The sequence below is a fragment of the Danio rerio genome, chromosome 15 (assembly GCF_049306965.1).
Source record: "Danio rerio strain Tuebingen ecotype United States chromosome 15, GRCz12tu, whole genome shotgun sequence".
NCBI classification, from domain to species: domain Eukaryota; kingdom Metazoa; phylum Chordata; class Actinopteri; order Cypriniformes; family Danionidae; genus Danio; species Danio rerio.
Genome location: NC_133190.1, coordinates 35,932,840 through 35,952,967, shown reverse-complemented (window position 1 = coordinate 35,952,967; position 20,128 = coordinate 35,932,840). Strand labels below are relative to the sequence as shown.

Sequence of the window (20,128 nt, the reverse complement as noted above, 5' to 3'; positions counted from 1 at the left end):
GAGTCTTTAGTCATTCTCAAGAATGGCTAAAGGTGCTTTTTTCAACACTTGACCTTCTCTTGCTAACACTTTCTGTTCTATTTTCTGTTATTAGTATTAATAAAAAAATACCTCTGACATTGTAATATAACATTCTCTAACATATTTTCTATCCTTTCGGCTTATGAATTGCTTTAATATAACATTAACAATCCTATTTCAAAATATGTATGTATTATAGATTTTATCTACATTTGTTTTTTACCCATTTTTATTTCTTTGTAAGAGAAAGAAGAAAATATTTATAATACTAAAACAAATAAAAAACACAATAACATCAGAGTTTTAATGTACAGTTGACCGATCTTGTATGTTTTTACAAGTCACATCAACAAATACATATACAGATCAGTTTGCACAATGTAAAGGTATAAACACAACGCATTTCCCCCAATATTGCAGGTATTTATCCATTTGTAGTTTTAATGATAATGTCATTCTCTCCCTATTTTGAACATAAGAGATATCCATTCAGTTTTTGCATGGGTTTCGAGTTGTAGCCAATTTCGAATTACAGTTTTCCTGCTGTATGGTTGCTTTAATTATTTTTTATAAATAATTGTCTTTTCCATCATTAAGTTGGCTGCTATAATTGTTTTGAAGAAAGCTGAAAACTGGTAACCATTGAAATCCATAGTATTTGTTTTTCCTACTATAGAAGTCAATGGTTATCAGTTTTTCTAATACCTTCTCTATTCTTTCTGCTTATAAATTGCTTTAATCTAACACTAACAATTCTTTTTTTAAATATGTATGTATTATTGGTATTTTACCCTATTTTTAATTTCTTTTTAAAAGAATAAAGAAGAAAAAAAAATGATAATAAAAATACAATAAAAATACAATAACATCAGAACTTACATGAACATTTGACCGGTCACATATGTTCTCACAAGTCATATCAACAAATATATATAAAAATCAGTTTACACAATGTGAAGGCATAAACACAATCCATTTCTCCCAATATTGCCGGCTTTGTCCAATTGTAGTTTTAATGAAAAAGTCATCCTCTCTATTTTGAACATTAGAGTCAATATCCAACCATTCAGATTTTGCATGGGGTTCGAGTTGTAGCCAGTTTCAATTTATAGTTTTTCTTGCTGGCTGCTGAAAGTATTTTTAATAAATACTTGTCATGTACCATTAATGCTGCGGTCACACTAGAGTTTGTGAGTGCGAAATTCTGTTGTACAGTGCTGCAAAAAGGGGTGGGATTAAACAAGATGATTAGACATTTAAAAAAAAAGCAAGCGATTGGTCCATGTTTTAAATTTCTGTCCAGGGATGTCATGTTTTGATCTTTAATTGGTCTCACGCAATCATGTGATGCGATTTCGTAGGTCAGAGTTCACCAAGCTTGATCTTTCCAATGCAGCAAACTGCGAAACTTCCCGACTTTTCAATCTGATGCATTTACATGCATATATGAATGGAAGTCTATGGGGAGAAAAGTGCAGTGTGACCGCAGCTTGAGTTGGCCGCTATTGTCACACCCTCAGCTCATTCCTGCAGCTTTAATCACTGCATCCACCACTCACCACACCCGTGCGTAAACAATCAGCTAATACTAATACTAATACTAGTACTAATCACCCGCACCTGTAATCACCTATGCACTACATATACTCACCTCCATCATTTACTCACCAGCTGGAATCGAAGTGCGAAGGTTCTCCTCATTGGCTCTTCCTCTCCCTCTTCCTCTTGTACTCTTCCATGGATGTCCTTCTTTTCCTGTGGATGCAAACACACCTGCGTAAGGGAAGTGACTAAAGCTTTGTTGATGTAATACTGAAGCTCTGAAACAAAAAATATTTTGTATTACTGCTTATCTACAAACAATCCTTAAAAATGTATTCGCATTATAAACATCTATTTTTAATATTTGAAATAAGAAATGTGTATTGAGCTCCAAATCAGTTCACAATTTCTAAAAGACTAATCTAATTGAAAACTGTTGTACAATTATTTGAATCATATTGGCCTTCGTACTGTATTTACAGTATAGGTGAGCAGATGACACAGAAAAGACGTGCTGTAAAACTGTAGCATAAAAAGTCAAAAATTAAATAAAAACCTTATCATTTTAGGATGTAAAGGTCATTCAAGCACAGATAACGGTAGTGTTTCTGCACTTGAAACAAATCGCTGTCTCATTAAAGTATTTCACTTAGCAACAAGGCATTTGAGGTGAGTGTTTTGAGCTGTAGCGATGCTCGGGCTGCAATCTAGACATAGAAACTCAATGCAAATGAACAAAGATTAGCTGTTCGCCGTGAGTGATTCCTGTTCGGCCTGAGAGGGAGTGCTTAATGTTACCACGAGTGTTTAATCTTTGATTTTTGTGCCTTCATTTACCTCTTGTCGCACAATGGATGCAAATTACTCCTGGGAGCTGAGCATGCAATTAAACACCTCACTTCAGACTGTGACGAGCTCTGTGATTAAAGCAGAGACTGTGTGAAACGGGCAGGTCCTGTCTGGCAATGTGCTGAAACTTTTTGAACTGCTTTCTGGCATTATGTGTGCTGTGTGGAATATAACTTATTAAAAGTGAAGATGTGGAAGGATATGTTTCACAAGTTTAGAAATAAAGGTGAGACACTACAGAGATTTTTCATTTTCAGTTTTCTTTTGGGTTTTCATGGTGTTTTTTGATGTTGTTGTGGTTATTATGAAAAGCAAACTCTTCCCAAAATACTCTTTTGTTGCATTTTTTTTTTCAATTTGTGACTATATTTTAATTGAAGAATGCTCTTAAAGGCAGCTTTCTCAAAATGATTTGTTTTTCCGCTTCAGCAGCACTTCCCTTCTCCAACATTTGCTGTTTATATTTGACATTTTTTTACACACATGGATATGTTGTTACATAGTTTGCCTTATTATATATAACATATTATTCAGCAAAATATTGTGATTTATTTATTTTTTTCTGGAAAAAAATTCCCCAAATCCCTTCTGTAAAAAAACAATACAAAATAATAAAATTAATGATACAATAAAATCAGAAAGTTTTTTTCAAAACTGACTTTATCCAATCGTAGACTTTTATCTAATTTTAAACTTATATAATGATAAGGTTAGAGTTATTTTCCATATTTCATTAAATAATGTCTTGTTTGCATATTAAAATATAACTTTTAAGAAAACTACAAAGATTGTTTCTAATTCTCAATTCAATGGGTTGAAATGGTAATGACATACACACAACACATACACTCGCTGCCACTTTATTAGGTACACCTTACTAGATTCTCTATTGATATAATTCTCAATTGGTAATAATGAGCCCAAAGTGTGCTAAGAAAATATTCCCCACACCATTAGACTACCAACACCAGACTGAACCTTGATGGATCCATGCTTTCATATTGTTGAAGCCAAGTTCTGACCCTAGCAGAAATCGAGACTCATAAGACCAGGCAACGTTTTACAATCTTCTATTGTCCAATTTTGGTGAGCCTCTGCGCATTGTGGCCTCAGTTTCCTGTTCTTACCTTACAGGAGTGGCACCCAGTGTGGTCTTCTGCTGCTGTAGTTGTGTGTTCAGAGATGCTCTTCTACAGTACATACCTTAGTTGTAACGAGTGGTTATTTGAGTTACTATTGCCTTTTTATTAGCTGGAACTAGTCTGGTCATTCTCCTCTGACCTCTGACATAAACAAGGCATTTGCGCCCACAGAACTCTTACTCATATTTTTGCTTTTTTGGAACAGTCTGTAAACCCTAGAGATGGTTGTGCGTGAAAATCCCATTAGATTAGCAGTTTCTGAAATATTCAGACCAGCCTGTCTGGCACCAACAATCATGCCACGTTCAAAGTCACTTAAATCACCTTTCTTCCTCATTCTGATGCTCGGTTTGAACTGCAGCAGATCATCTTGACCATGTCTAAATAATAACAGAATTATAAAATTTCTTGAAATTTTTACCCTGTTTACCTGCACTAATAACACTGTACTCAAAGGCGTGCTCATAAAAATTTTGTGACTCCTTTATAATTATGACAAGACATGTCGTGCAAATGAAGGAGATTTTGCATGTTTATGACAACTGCATCAATTATTCGCTCAGTTAAGTCATTTTGGATGCAAAGATGAAATTCTCTGAAATGTCTTTAAATGACATCTTGACATAATGTATTGCCTGTAATGGATTGTGGCTGGAAGGGCATACACTGTGTAAAACATATGCTAGAATACTTAGCAGTTCATTCCACTGTAGCGACCCCTGATAAATAAGTCGATGGAAAATGAATGAAAAACAAAATAAGAGTCTTTGTCTTGACAATACCAAAACAACATAACTTGTCATAAATCTGTTATAAACATAACTGACATGAGGCTATTTTAATTGTGTCATAAATATTTTTTCAATCACTTTTTAGTGGAGCAAACTGATTTTGTCATCAACATTTCTTAGAAAAAGTGTCAATATTCTTCAAGTAATTTTTAAAAACAATTTTATAACAGCATCATGAATATTTGTACTTTACCTACTTAAGTACAGGTTGAATTTGTCATTGAAGAGTGGTTAAATGTCAATACTCTGTCAATATATATTTATAACAGTGTCATGAATATTTCTGCTTGGCCTGAGAGGGAGCCTTTTATTTTACCATGAATGTTTAATCTTTTACCATGAGCATTAACACCCCTTAAGTAAAGTGTTACCCAGTATTTTGCCTAAAACAAGAACACAAATGTTAATTTAAGAAAATTGCCATCATTTTATGTCTTGGCAATGCTCTGCTTAGTGCCATTGTCACCATAACTCGACACAACCCCTTTACTGGCGCCAGTCACATCGGAAGGAAGGAAATATCCTATTCTTTTTTAAAGAAAAAGCTGAGGCGTGTGACAATTGGATATTTTTACTTATTCAGAAGATTGATTTTAGCCATTAAAAGTGAATTAGTTTTTTATGATTCTCTACTTGATTCTGTGACTGCGATTCTGTGTAATGTAGGAATGAAAGCGTCTGTGGAGTCTCATTGATATGCTGTTACACTTCAGTGAGTTTCCTTTAAAACAGAAATAAATCTATGCATGTCTTATTAGAGGACCGAGACTGCTTTTTGCTTGAATGATCGTGGGACATTGTTAATTGCAGATTGGAAATCAAATTTAGTTTGATTAAAACTGACTGGACTAAATTCCCTGATAATTTGGTGATGTTCAGTGCTGTTCATATTGATCAATTTATATTGAATATATGAAATGGTCATATAAAATAAAGCATGTATAGACTTTGTTATATTTTACACGTCCAAGCTGCTTTTTAGAAAAAAGAAATCACGTTTTAAATAATTAAACTTCATTATTGAAGTTTGTTTTATGGCTTTTGACCAGCAAATGACAAGAGATGATTGAATGTTCTTTTGTAAGTAAATTGCTTTCCTTTTTAAATTATTAAAATATTCATCAGGTTAATTTTATTGTAGCTTAATTCTGGCCAGACTCTCATGCTATATCATATTAGTGCAGTGCAGGCATTGGTGCTGGGTTGTTTTAACACAACATTGTGTCAAAAATTGACAAACCCAAATATTTGGATATAACAACCCAGCACTTTGTAAAGTGAATGCATGAGGATATTGTCTATGACTAGGAAGGGAATTGAACATTTTTGTATTTTCATTTTCAGCATTGTACTTTTTAAAGTAAAGAACTTCAAACAAATAGTTCCTCAATTGTATTACAAAAAAAAAAAAAAAGATCTAAATTTGTGAGTCGGACTCCATATATTTACACTGACGAAGGGCAGAGGGTTGCTGAGTAACTTCTGAGAGATTTCAGCTACTCTCTGGGCTTTTTACACCTTCCTTTTTTAATGTGTTCAACACTTTTTTTGTGTCATTTAATTTTATTACACATAGCTTCATTTGTAAACTAATTTGTTTTTGTTTCATAAATGGATTTCTTTAGTTGTTATCAACATCTGGTGAAAATTTCAACTCAACAGCACATTTACAAATGTGTTTTTTGAGACAAATTGGTGATGTGTTCAATACTTATTTCTCTATATGTATTAGGGCTACACAATATATTGTTTCAGCATTGGTATCGCAATGTGTGCAACCACAATAGTCACATCGTATAGATATTTTACCAATTGGAAGTTTAATTGAAGGAGCAGTATCAACAGGTATTGAGCAGGAACTACTAATACTCAAATGGACCATCAAAATAAAGTGTTACCTTGATTTATCTATGCATGTAATTTGTTTAGGTCATTACATTTTATGCATGATTCACTTCCCTACAGAATTATGCCAATCAATCAAAGTTAATACATTTGATAACACCTTAGAGACCAATTCTCTCTATTAAGTTGCTTATTAGCATGCAAGCTATTGAAATATTGGCTGCGAATTAGTACTTACACTACATATTCTGCATGATCTTATTCTACATCATACCCAATACCTAAACTACCTAAATTTATTAATGAAGAGCAAATTAGGAGCTTAATGAAGCAAAATCATAGTTTATAGGTTGCTGATAGCGAGAAGTGAACCTTAAAATGAAGTATGATTAAATTTACTTTTTTTCCAAATAGTGCTAGTCAATCAATTGTATAAATAAAGTAAATCACAGTTTATACAACAGTTCTGTCTGGTTCTTGAATCTGATTGGCTAATAGCCGTGCAATATTCTGCCAGTAACAGCACTCATTCTGTCTCTTCACTCTTCACCCTTGTGCATTACTCCAACAACAAGCAGAGTACACTCTACAACTTGACAAATATTGCAGCTTTTGGGCAACATAATGTACTTTTGAGGCTTTTTAGTCGAGAATGTAGTTGTTTAGATTGCAACTATGCAGTGATTTTATAAGGATACTGCCTACTTTAAAATATTTATAATTTCTGAGAGACAGCGTAATTTCAAACTACAGCTAATCAAATCAAATATTATTAAACATGTAAATTACTTTCTAAGTCAATCTCTCTCTTGCATGTTTATACCATAGTAATATTTTGATCTTCCAATTGCAACAGAGAATACTGGAAGATATCTATGTAGATTTCATGCTGTTCAGCCTTATAATCTTAAATTATTTTTTATTATTATTATTATTTTCTTTTTTATACACTCGATAATGCCGTTGAACTGTTATATAAATGCAATATCACATGAGTAGCAGGCCTCCCACCAGTGCCAATATACAGCCACATCGCACTACTACTTGTGTGATATTGCTCATATATATCGCAGAAAAATAAAATATCATTTCATTTCTTGTCGGCTTAGTCCCTTTATTAATCCGGGGTCGCCACAGCGGAATGAACCACCAACTTATCCAGCAAGTTTTTACGCAAGATGTGCCTTCCAGGCACAACCCATCTCTGGGAAACATCCACACATTCACACACACACTCATACACTACGGAAAATTTAGCCTACCCAATTCACCTGTACCGCATGTCTTTAGACTGTAGGGGAAACGGAGCACACGGAGGAAACCCACGCGAAGGCAGGGAGAACATGCAAACTCCACACAGAAACGCCAACTGAGCCGAGGTTCAACCCAGCGACCTTCTTGCTGTGAGGCGACAGCACTACCTACTGTGCCACTGCCTCGCCCCAATATCATATACATTTTTCCAATATCATGCAGCGCTAATATACAGTTGAAGTCAAAATAATTAGCCCCCTGGTTATTTTTTTCCCAATTTCTATTTAACTGAGAGAAGCTTTTTCAACACATTTCTAAACATAATAGTTTAAATAACTCATCTTTAATAACTGATTTATTTTATCTTTTCCATGATGACAGTAAATAATATTTTACTAGATATTTTTCAAGACACTTCTATACAGCTTAAAGTGACATTTAAAAGTTTAACTAGGTTACTTAGGTAATCTAGGCAGGTTAGGATAATTAGGCAAGTTATTGTTTAATGATGATTTGTTCTGTAGACCATCGAAAAAAATTTAGCTTAAAGGGGCTAATAATTTTGTCCTTAAAATGGTGCTTAAAAATTAATAACTGCTTTTATTCTAGCCAAAATAAAAAAATAATACTTTATCCAGAAGAAAAAATATTATCAGACATACTGTGAAAATCTCCTTGCTCTGTTAAACATCATTTGGGAAATATTTAAAAAAGAAAAAAAATCAAAGTGGGGCTAATAATTCTGACTTCAACTGTATATATTGAAATAGGGGGATTTCTGCCCAACATTGACAATATACTAAATGTGCACCTCTTAAAATCGTGTTCTTAAATCAAACCTAGTACTTATTTTGGCAAGGCTCAAAAGCACTTATAGTAACTGTCAAACCAGTTTCTTGTTTTTGTTTAGCCTTTTACATACACAAGCACAAAACTCCTAAGCATAAAACTTTTTATAAATAGGCAAAACTATCACTGCTGTGCCTCAGGGTTCAGTTTTGGGGCCAGTTGTGTTTCAGCTGAGACTTCAGAGAAACACTTTTTCCTGTACAATCTTCATGCTAATTAGTTTTTCGGAAGTAGTCAGACAGCTGCAGCGTATACCTTCCTGTCATAATTATACATTTAGGCTTGCATTAAAGCAAGACCTTGTTCTTTTGTTTGGATGGTGAATAAATACTCATTTGCTCCATTGTTGTACAGCAGATAGTGGGACTTTGTGTCGTCTGCTGTCTTCTTCTCACAATACAGTCCTTTTAAAGTGTTTGTGGGAGGTTTCCTTTTATCAAAAGCACACATAACTCTTTTTTTTAATGCCATTATAATTGATTTAACGTGCCGTGCATTGGGTAGGCTTTATAATTATTGCTTCTGTCTTCTTTACTGTCAGTCAATAACATACATTAGGATGTTATAAAAGGCTGAGGAAACTGATTGATGGACGGCTTTATAAATGAAATGCTTTTTTTCCCCCAGGGATGAGGCAGTGTTTATCGCTTTCACTACTGCCACACGTCATGCTGTTTCACTCTGTTAGAGAGTACAGCATTAACATGTCCATGCAAATCACTTCTCAAATAATGGCTGGAAAGAAAGTGTGGTTGTCATGATGCCCATAAGCTGTTAAGCTGAGGAATAAGTACAGTAAACAGGAAACTGTCAGTAAAATTAAAGTGGCAGAACAATTAAACGGCAAACTTAATTATAGTAGTGTAAAAATAACTGAGAAATAAATATGTCAGGAAAGGTGAAATAATTCACCTTTCTTAACATATTTTGCCCCTTATTTCAAGTAAACCTATTTTACTAGGTCTGTTTATATCAATTGTGAATTGATTCAAATGTCAATTTATTCAATCTACAAACTGACTACTAAATGTACCCTAAATTAATATAATTTTGCATCTTGAAAGTGCATAACAACAACATTAGGGACATAAGTGCACTGAAACATGACATTGTTTTTTTAGGTATGCACCGAAAATACCATTCTTGTCTAAAGCATAATGAATAAGCTGTGATGGGAGACTCCATGCCTGATTCAATTACTTGAGAACTCAATAATGCTGGTCTCACTTTCAAAATAAGAGTTCTGCTTAGGAAATATACTAAACTATGTTAAAGGTGCAGTAGGTGATCTGCCTAAATGCTAACCGGATAGCATAATATCTTTCAAATATAATCCCTGCCCTGCCGTCCAAAGTCACGCCTCCTGAAATCACGCACATAAAAGATGACAGAGATCTCTCGGAAATCGCGCCCGCCCTGTCCTTAAATACGTTGCACACCTCTCTCCATCGCATCCCTTGTAGCTCTTTAGGTCCGTCGTGCGCAACTCACCCCCACTGCTCTTCAAGTACTTCTCGCGCACACACGCCCCTACTCAGATATGTCGCTTATTCAGTTGCTGTCGCGATGGCAAGCCGCTGCTTTGTTTTTTATTTATTTATTTTAAAAAGCGCATTAAAGCTCAGATACAACCTAAAAGATGACAATACAACACTTCCTTATCATAGTTTATTTTACAGACTTATAATATGCTGTTGTTCTATTGGAGTTTTCGTTCCAAAATGGCCACCTTGCCATCTAGTGGCAATTTCCCAAATTGCACATGTCAAGGTGTCATCCTTCCTCCAGCGTGCGAAAGTTTCTCCAATATTGATTCAGGATTTTTAAAAGTTTTGATTTTGCATTTGTTTTTAGCGATGTCACTCGTGTCCATGTGACCTCTGCCCACGTACATTCGCAAACAGCGGTTCTGCGTGAACAGAGGTGCGAGAAAAAATATAATTGTTGTAATCTCACTATTAAACATTATGGCTAATGAAACACTGCTTGGGAATGCCGAAATAGTTGGCAGTTCATTCTTCTGTGATGACTCCTGATAAATAAGCGACTAAGCTGAAGGAAAATAATTGAATGAATGAATGAAGGAATAAATGAATGAACGAATGAATGAATGAATGAATGAATGAATGAATGAATAAATGAATGAACGAATGAATGAATGAATGAATGATTGAATGAGTTTTAAGTGGACGCTTTTTTGCCATATTAACCATTATGTGGTCGTCAGCATATCAGTATTTGTTACAAACTTTTCTGTTTCCAACAACCCGTCAGATCAACTCTGCAACCCATTTTTCCCCCCTCTGGTTGCAACCCAGCAGTCAAGAACCAATGATCTAAGGGATCTGAGGCGTGACAGTTAATTCCCATCTGCCAACAAGAATTCCCAACAAGTTAGATAGAGTTGTGGACTTTGGATAATGTTGTAAAATAAGCCTCAAGAAGCAGGGGTCTATTTTCCACATGTGTGCATCACTGCTCTCTGAAGAAGGGGCCTGAAGTCATCCCCATGTGCCCCGGACAAGCTTTGAAATCTTCAATTTCATGCTTGCTTAGTCCACAGAACACAATTATTGATTGGTGTTTATAAATCCCTAATGATGATTATTATTGTTTATTGTCGGAAGAGCATTGAAAGGATTTTGTTGTTGAAAAAATCTGCCTTTTCAGCCTTTCTCTGAGTTTAGTAAAGCTATTTGTTATCACAGTTGGCTTACTTCAGTTTCTCGAGCATCAATCAAACACTGGAAGATGAATTATAAGTTTAGTTTCTGTCTAATTTTCTTGTTTCCTTGTCTTTGTTTAAGTTTGACCTGGAGACTTCAGAAAATAAGACATGGTTTTAGTTCTTAAGTAAAAGTCTTTTGATTTAAGAATCAAAAGATATCTGGTAAAGATGAAAATATTGTGAACATCCCTGTTTCTGCAAAATGATCAGAAGGAATAGTATAAGTAACACTAGAAAGAGCGCTGAAAGAGTTTTGTTGTCGAAAAATCTGCTTTCTCTGAGTTTAGTTAAGCTATTTGTTGTCACATTCAGCTTACTTCAGTTTTTCGAGCATCACTCAAACACTGAAAGATGAATTATAGGTTTAATCTCTTTCTAATTTCCTCCTCTTCTCCTTATTTTTATCTAGCTGGTCGGTGGTGAGTTTGACCTGGAGATGAACTTCATCATCCAGGATGCAGAAGCAATCATTTGCATGTTGGAGTTGCTGGAACACTGTGAAGTCACATGCCAGGCGGAAATCTGGAGCATGTTCACCGCCATACTGCGCAAGAGCGTCCGCAACCTGCAGACCAGCTCTGAGGTCGGCCTCATTCAGAGGCTTTTGATCAAAATGAGCTCTGTGGATGACATGATCGCAGGTGAGTGGTCTTGACACGACCCCATTTTAGAGAGCCACAATCGACCTCTTGTAAAAACCTATTTTGTTCAATTCTTCTAAATCTCTAGAAATGGTTCAGAAACTCAGCAAACAGCCAATGGCCAGATCCACCTTTCTTCTTTTTGAGAAAGTCAACTCATTGACCAATGATTGAAATGAGTTTTGAGGGTTATAAAATAGTCTTATTTATTGATTTATTCATTCATTCATTCATTTTCTTTTCGGCTTAGTCCCTTTATTAATCTGGGCTCGTCAGAGTAGAATAAACCGCCAGCTTTTGCAGCATATGTTTTACGCAGTGGATGCCCTTTCAGCTGCAACCCATCTCTGTGAAACATCCATACACACTCATTCACACACATAAACTACTGTACAGACAATTTAGCTTACCCAATTTACCTATACCACATGTCTTTGGACTGTGGGGGAAACCAGAGCACTAGGAGGAAACCCACGCGAACATGGGGGGAAAATGCAAACTCCAAACAGAAACGCCAACTGACCCAGCCAAGGCTCAAACCAGCGACCTTCTTGCTGTGAGACGATCAAGCTACCCACTGCGCCACAGTGACGTCCATAATTGATGATTTAAGTCATATTTAATCTGAACACTAAAGCTGTTGTTTAATTGGTTTAGTTTACACTTAAATAGATGGGTTTTAAATCAAGCTGTTACTTAAGACATGTTTGGTTTAGTTTTTATTAATGAACTTATTTTAATAATTTATTTCTGAAAAGTGGACTTTATTTTGTAAAAAAAATTATAATCTTAATTAACCTTTCTGCAATTTAAGACCTTAAATAGGTCTGAAATCAATTAGGTCTAAAAGTCTGAAAGTCTTAAATTCATAAAGCCATTTTAAATTGATTTCAATTGAGTTTGCACAAAAAAAAGGTGATTTGTTTTATATTAAGATTTACTGTAAGTATATTTTTGTGAGTAAACAATTGTTTTAGTTTTTTTTTTTTTTTTTACAGTAAATTAACTTAATTATGATCTTTTTTTTTTCTTTTCTTTTTTTTTAGAAAATAAGACATGATTTTATTTCTTACATTTAAGTAAGGGCAACATAGTGGCTCAGTTGTTAGCACTGTCAGCTCCAGTGCAGTGGAGTAAAATAACAAATTACATATGCTTAAATGAGTGTAATTGGATAGTTTTTCTTAGAAAATTGTGGTTTTAAAAATCTGTACTTTTACTTTCCCTTGAGTACATTAATAGAGCTGTATCGATACTTCTCTTACTCTTACTACTCTTCTGCAGTCACTACTTTTTTTTGTCTATAGGGATTAGAAAAATCAGTCCTGTAATTCCTGTCCAATCAAATTGCACATAAAAGGTAAATCCCATCATAATGAACAACCAGTGACGTAGCTGACCACAGGGGGCCCCAGCATGGTAAGGGACCATGTGACTAAAGCCTAAATACTGAGACATTCAAACTGACCAGTCATGTGACCACATCGTAAAACCCCCCAAAGTCCCCAAACATCTGCCTTTGGAATTTGTGCGAGTCTTCTTTGGTGGAAAAGACATATAAACAAATGCACATGACAATTTTCATTCTCACGATGTTAACAGGTGCACAGCTGTCTTCAAAATATCTTCTTTAGGGTTGATCAGAAGAAAGAAATTCATAAAGGTTAATAACAACTTGAGGATGAGTAAATAGTGAGTAAATGTGTATCTTTGAGTGAACTATGCCTTTAAAGTTTCATTAATTTTACAACACATGCCTTCTCTCTATTACCATCATATTATTTGTAATCCTGAAAAACAATACTGTAATAAATGTATTGATAATCAGTAGTTCTTGCGACTCAATGTTTGATTCAACACACCGTTGTGAGGACAAAATGACAATTAATGTTAATTAATGCCATATTTCACTTTAATTTGGAGTTTCGTCAAGACTGAAATTGCTGAAACCTCCACGAGTTAATTCACAGCCTGCCTCAGAGTATTCTGATTGTAAAAAATGTCATTTAATGTAAGCAGACAGAGGAAGATGCAAAAAGCATTCTTCTTCATTCATAAATGGCAACTAAAATTTAATATTGCTCTAAACTGCCACTCAATCTCATTACGAGAGGGTGCAACTAATGAGATTTTTCTCTGGGTTTCTCCTCTGCCTAAGCCTGATGAATTCCACTGCTGAGAAGATTGCAGTTTAATCCACGTTTCTTTCACTCGCAGCGATTCGCACCGCTCTTGGACGTCTAAAAAACGAAGAATTTCCCGGCTCATATCTTGCACATACTCTTCAAAGCAAAGTTTATAAGTGCTGTCTTTGACCTTTTAGGTCAGAAATTGCATAATTTAACAGAGTGAAATTTAACAGGGTTTCTGTGGCTTTCATAAAGATTTACAGGGATAATTCGCCACAACCATTTTAATTTGGGAAAGAAATGTGACAGAAAACTTCAACTCCATATTATCATAAATGTGTACCGAGCTGTATGCTGACAGAGACGGAGGATTAAAAGTAATAATGTTGTAAAAAATTGTCAGTTTCTTGTACTGACTTGCTGTATAAAATCATCAGCAGTATTCATGCTAATCTGTCAACTTGCATTTTATGAATAAACAAGGACCACAGTACCAGATTGGGTTGTGGCTGGAAGGGCATTCATTGCGTAAAACATATGCTGGATAAGTTGGTGGTTCATTCCGCTGTGGCGACCACTGATAAATAAAGGGACCAAGCCAAAAAGAAAATGAATGAACAAATGAAAAAAAAAAGATCTTGGATTGCCTAAAGGTGGGTAAATTACAGCAGATTTATATGTTTGGGTGAACTGTCCATTTTAGACTACTTAAAGAAAATGTAATGCACATCCAGGGACAAACATGTGTTGTAGTAACACTTTAACGTTTCAAAATACAACTTTCAGCCACTCTCAGTAGTGTTTAAATTTATTTTTAAATTACCAAGGCCATGTACAACCCTGTAAATATTACTTTTACAATGCCTACTGATAAAAAAAGCAAAAATACAGATGTTCTTGATGTCCACAATATTTTTTTCTCTTTTTTTTAGAGCAAATATCTTAAAATTCTTAAATCAAGAGACCTTTACTTATACCTTTATTCATTCATTGTCCTTCGGCTTAGTCCCTTTATTTGTCAGAATTCGCCACAGCAGAATGAACCGCCAACTTATCGAGCATATGTTTTACACAGCAGATGCCCTTCCAGCTGCAACCCAGTACTGGGAAACATCCATGCACACTCATTCACACAATGGCCAATTTAATTTATTAAATTAACCTATGGCGCATGTCTTTGAACTGTGGGGGAAACAGGAGCATCCGGAGGAAACATAATGTCCACGGCATTATGGGAAGAACATGCAAACTCCACACAGAAATGTCAACCGACCCAGCTGAGGCTTGTGTAAATAATTATACAATTATGTAAGAATAGTATTTATTAATATCTTTTTTTTTTTTGTTAAATAATCTAATCCTGCAATGTGACTTGCAGGTACACACATTGCAATATCGATGCTCAAACAATATATCATTTAGCCCTAGATGCTATACAATATTATATATGGGCATATTCATTTGTTTAGTCAGTACTGAAGGCAAATCTGGAGCTAATCTAACCTAAAACTTATGATAGCGGTACAAAAATTAGTAAACCCAAATTTATATGTTAGGTAAAAACATGAAATACATATTTTAAAAGAGTTTTGAAATCTAGAGAAACAAAACATATAAAAAATGTTGTTTAAATTTATTAATAATTTTAAAAGGTGCAATATTTTGCTTTAATTTAAATGTGTTATCTAAATATATATATATATATATATATATATATATATATATATATATATATATGTATATATATATATATATATATATGTATATATATGTGTATATATATATATATATATATATATATATATATATATATATATATATATATATATATATATATATATATATATATATATATATATGTATATATATATATATGTATACATATATATATATATATATATATATATATATATATATATATGTATACATATATATATATATATATATATATATATATATATATATATATATATATATATATATATATATATATATATATATATGTATATATATATATATATATATATATATATATATATATATATATGTATATATATATATATGTATATATATATATATGTATATATATATATATATATATATATATATATATATATGTATATATATATATATATATATATATATATATATATATATATATGTATATATATATATATATATGTATATATATATATATATATATATATATATATATATATATATATATGTATATATATATATATATATATATATATATATATATATATATATATATATGTGTATATATATGTGTGTGTATATATATATATATATATATATATATGTGTATATATATATATATATATATATATATATATATATATTTTTTTTTTTTTTTAATATATCTGTTTTGTTAAAATGCACCAAAATATGTTGCCTATATTCATAAAATATACATTTTAAAAATGTGGTGTACTAATTTATGCTGAGCACTGTATTTTATTTAATGTTTTTGAAGTGTGTCATTTCTACATGTTTGCTTAACTAGAATATATTAAGCAATGAAGGTTTCCTAAGAGCTTGCCGGCTTATGGCACCACACTGAGGGAAGGAGTGCTCTGTAGGTTTGTTTGCTATGTTTTGATCCTTCCACTCGTGAAATTGCTATTTTGCACTGTATTATGACACAATGTCTCATGTAGGTTGCACACCTGCGCCCCGGGGAATCCTTCTGTTTACATGCACACAGTGCCCACTTCAGTAATCTTGAACTAATGCAACTCATCGTCTGTCTGCTTATTATTATATTTTTTTCCAGACTTGCTGGTGGATATGCTTGGAGTTCTGGCCAGCTACAGTATCACCGTCAAAGAACTCAAACTGCTCTTCAGCATGCTGAGAGGAGAAGGAGGATTGTGGGTAAGCCACTGAAAATGAGTGAAAATGTCGGGCTCTGGGGCTCCAAGGGGTTGTTAGCTTCACCGCTTTTGGAGATCGTTGAGCCTGTTTAGACCTCTGGAGCAATCAAGCGCTGAGCAGATCAGGCCTGCCCAGGTATCGATTCACTGTTCTCTCGAGTGAGGAGTATTGACAGAACATTGACTGCTGGCGTACGCCACTGTGAGGATGTTGTCACAATAGCTTTATGTTTTTGGATAGAGTCAAGTACCCTCTGGAGACAAAAATGACAGGCTTGAGCAAGGACTTTAATATGACAATTAGATAGGAGGCACGAAAATGAACATTTTGATCAGCATGTGTTTCATTGGCTTGCCAAAACAGGTGAGAATATGACTCACAGTGCTTGAATCTAAACAGATTTAGTGAGGCAATATGATAAATATATTGTATAATTGAGCATTCTTGTTGAGAAGGAATATTTGTTATTAGAAATAATATTTTCCTTTAAATAGTTTGGTCAAAAATAAAAATTATGTCATTATTTACTCTCCCTGTGCTTGTTTCAAACCTTTGAGTTTGTTTTTTTTAAAAGAATAACATTAAAGAAGTTGTTTTTAAGAACGCTGGAAACCTGTAACCATTGACTTTCATAGTATTTGTTTTTTCTACTATGGAAGTCAAAGAACGTTTCATCTTTATTTAAAATTTGCATGTACAGAAGAAAGAAAACCAAGTTCTATCCCTTTAAATCATTATAATTCATTCATGTGACATACTGTGAACATGCAAATGTGCTCTTACATGATTGAAACGTTGACATTAAATCTCAGAGGGACTTCAGGTAATCTCGCTGCATCTCAATCACATTAACATCACAATTAGCATATTGTTAGCCTGATTGTAACCTGACTAGTGTATTGTTTGAATAATGCTAATCAACTTAGCGTCGTGCTAACTACATAGTCTTAATAGTCATGTTAGCATCATGCTAATCATGTTAAGATTGTGCTAAGTACCCGCTAGTTGTATTTAAGTTAACTCTGTTAGCATGTTGTTAGAAAACACTCTAGCAAATGATCCACAAAACACTAATGCTTAGCAACTGCCTCTCAGTTTCTTCAGAAAGTGTACATATTTTGTTATAGAGCTAGAAATAGCGAAGTACCCCTCTGGAGAAAAAAGACAAGCTTGTGCAAGGACTTCAGCTTTAATGTGACAATTAGGTATGAGACATGAAAATGAAAATTATAATCAGCATGCATTTCATGGGATTGCCTAAACTTGTAAGATTATAACTGACTGGAATCAAAGTGTTTAAATCAAAACTTAGTTTTAGTTAGGCCAAATGTTATGTATAATTGAGCATTTTAGAAGTTTTTGCTGAGAAAGTCCTGTGGGATTTGTGTCATTTGGTAGTCATTTGTCTTACTTCTCACGTACTGTACTTCTTTCTCCCACAGCCAAGACATGCAGTCAAATTACTCTCAGTTCTCTCTCAAATGGCACAAAGACATGGACCGGACACTTTCTTCAACTTCCCTGGCCGGAGTGCAGCTGTGAGTAACCCCAATTATTACCCACAATGCACATTTCCTTTGTATGCATTTTAAAGCATTTATTTATTGTATAATAAAAAATGCTGCTTTAGTAAACCAAAAATAAATAAAAGAGACTTAAAATAACATATCTAATAAAGATTTAAAGAGACAGTTCACCCCCCAAATGAAAATGTACATAATATTTACTCACCTAAAGTTGTTGCAAACCTTGATTAGTTTTCTTATTCTGTAATCTAATACAAAATAAGATATTTTGAAGAATGCTGAAAACCTGTAACTATTGACTTCCATAATGTGAAAAACAAATACTATGGAAGTCAATGGTTACAGGTTTCCAACCTTCTTTAGTATATCGTCCATTTTGTTCAACAGAATAAAGAAAGTCAAACAGGTTTGGAACAAGTGAAGGGTGTGAGAAGGAATACAGATTTTTGTTTTGTTTTGGGTGAACCAGCCCTTAAATAAGATCTAAATAAGCATAAAGTAATAACAAACCCTAATCCTTCAAAATGTTTGACCTGTAGTGAACTTAAACATGGGAACAAGATATCAAGGACAACACAACAAATGTTTTATTTTTAAAGCTTTAGTGGGTAAATTATCACAGTATATATCTAGAAGAGCTTAGATTGGGCCCAAAAGTTTTTTACTTTACCATACCTGAGCCTGTGCACCTTGTTTCCGATCCTGACCCTGTCCAACACATTAACTATAATATGAGTCTGATTTAAACCCAACTATTTTTAATTTTGTTGTTATGACAGATATTCTCAACTACAATTCTGAGTAGTTGGAACGACAGAAATAATTTAGATTCATCTTAATGAATAATGCAACAAGGACAAAGCATGTTAACGGCATTGTTTGTTTATTCAGAATAGATCTTAACAAAAGAGAACACTTAAGGCTGATTTTCATCCTTTCTGCCATGGCAAACCTGCTTCATGTGTTTGTTCATCATGGTAGTCCCCATTTTTTTATACCTCACCACACACAAGCAGCGCATGTTTTTTTCGCTGCCCATGTTAACAGATTAGTGCTTTCATACCACTGACAGAAGCAGCCATCAGTGCAGAGCATGAGCAGAGCTGAAGCAGCACTGCCACAATCATTTCGGAGTTTGTAGACCCACACATTTTGCTTAGGCTGACATAGTTAAAATATTCATATAATATTTCTAATTATGACATAGCTTTCCACCCAATTAAGGCTATATGCACGTAGACTTTTAATTTCCAGCCAGGCAGCCCAAGGGCTTCCAGTAAACTGTCTTTCCATTACAAAGTTGTCACGTTTAAGATCTGATTTTTTCAAAAATCAATGATCTTTACTGCCTGTTAGTTATATGATATATAGTGGGTCTCAGATCGGACAAGAGGCGCTGCATTCAATTCCGTATTTCCCCGCCATGACTTTAAAATATGACCGTTTTTTTACCCCAGTATTTTCAATGGAATTTCTTCGCTAGCCTGTTGCTACTGACGGCGCTAGATGTTAAACGGTCTTTCATCAAGTTTTATGCTTGAACAACTAAATGAATGCTTACGTGTATTCAACTGAATGTATTGTAATCACATTACAACATCTAAAAACAACCTTGTGAAATTGAAAATAGTCACATTAAGCTTTCACTGTAAATGTATCGTTAGCTTTAAAACTCTAGCTGTGCATAGAGCCCATTAAGTAATGACAAAACCCCCCCCCCACAAATGTATGATCGGGCAGTGAATATTAAGTCTAATATCTTGTGTACTCCTCAAGTACTTATAATACCACATCAGTAAATATACTCTTACTTAAGATGACATTTTTTTAATACAGAGTTAGGCCAATTTCCATTCTCCAAGTATGCTTCATACTGTATGTGTGGAATAAGCTGCAAGATATACTACATATAA

At 33.9% G+C, this 20,128-nt stretch overlaps 1 protein-coding gene across 12 annotated transcripts in view; it reads left to right on the top strand.

Moving 5' to 3' along the window:
• nbeab (neurobeachin b) overlaps window positions 1-20,128 on the top strand; it is a 770,985-nt gene that overhangs the window by 125,931 nt on the left and 624,926 nt on the right. For all 12 annotated transcript variants that reach the window (XR_012390920.1, XR_012390919.1, XM_073923810.1 and 9 more), the window contains exons 2-4: window positions 11,431-11,662; window positions 16,589-16,689; window positions 18,132-18,227. Coding sequence is in view for 10 of the 12 variants with exons in the window: in XM_073923810.1 (XP_073779911.1) it covers window positions 11,431-11,662; window positions 16,589-16,689; window positions 18,132-18,227 (429 nt within the window). In the remaining 2 variants the exon portion in view is untranslated. The remainder of the gene's footprint in view (window positions 1-11,430; window positions 11,663-16,588; window positions 16,690-18,131; window positions 18,228-20,128) is intronic.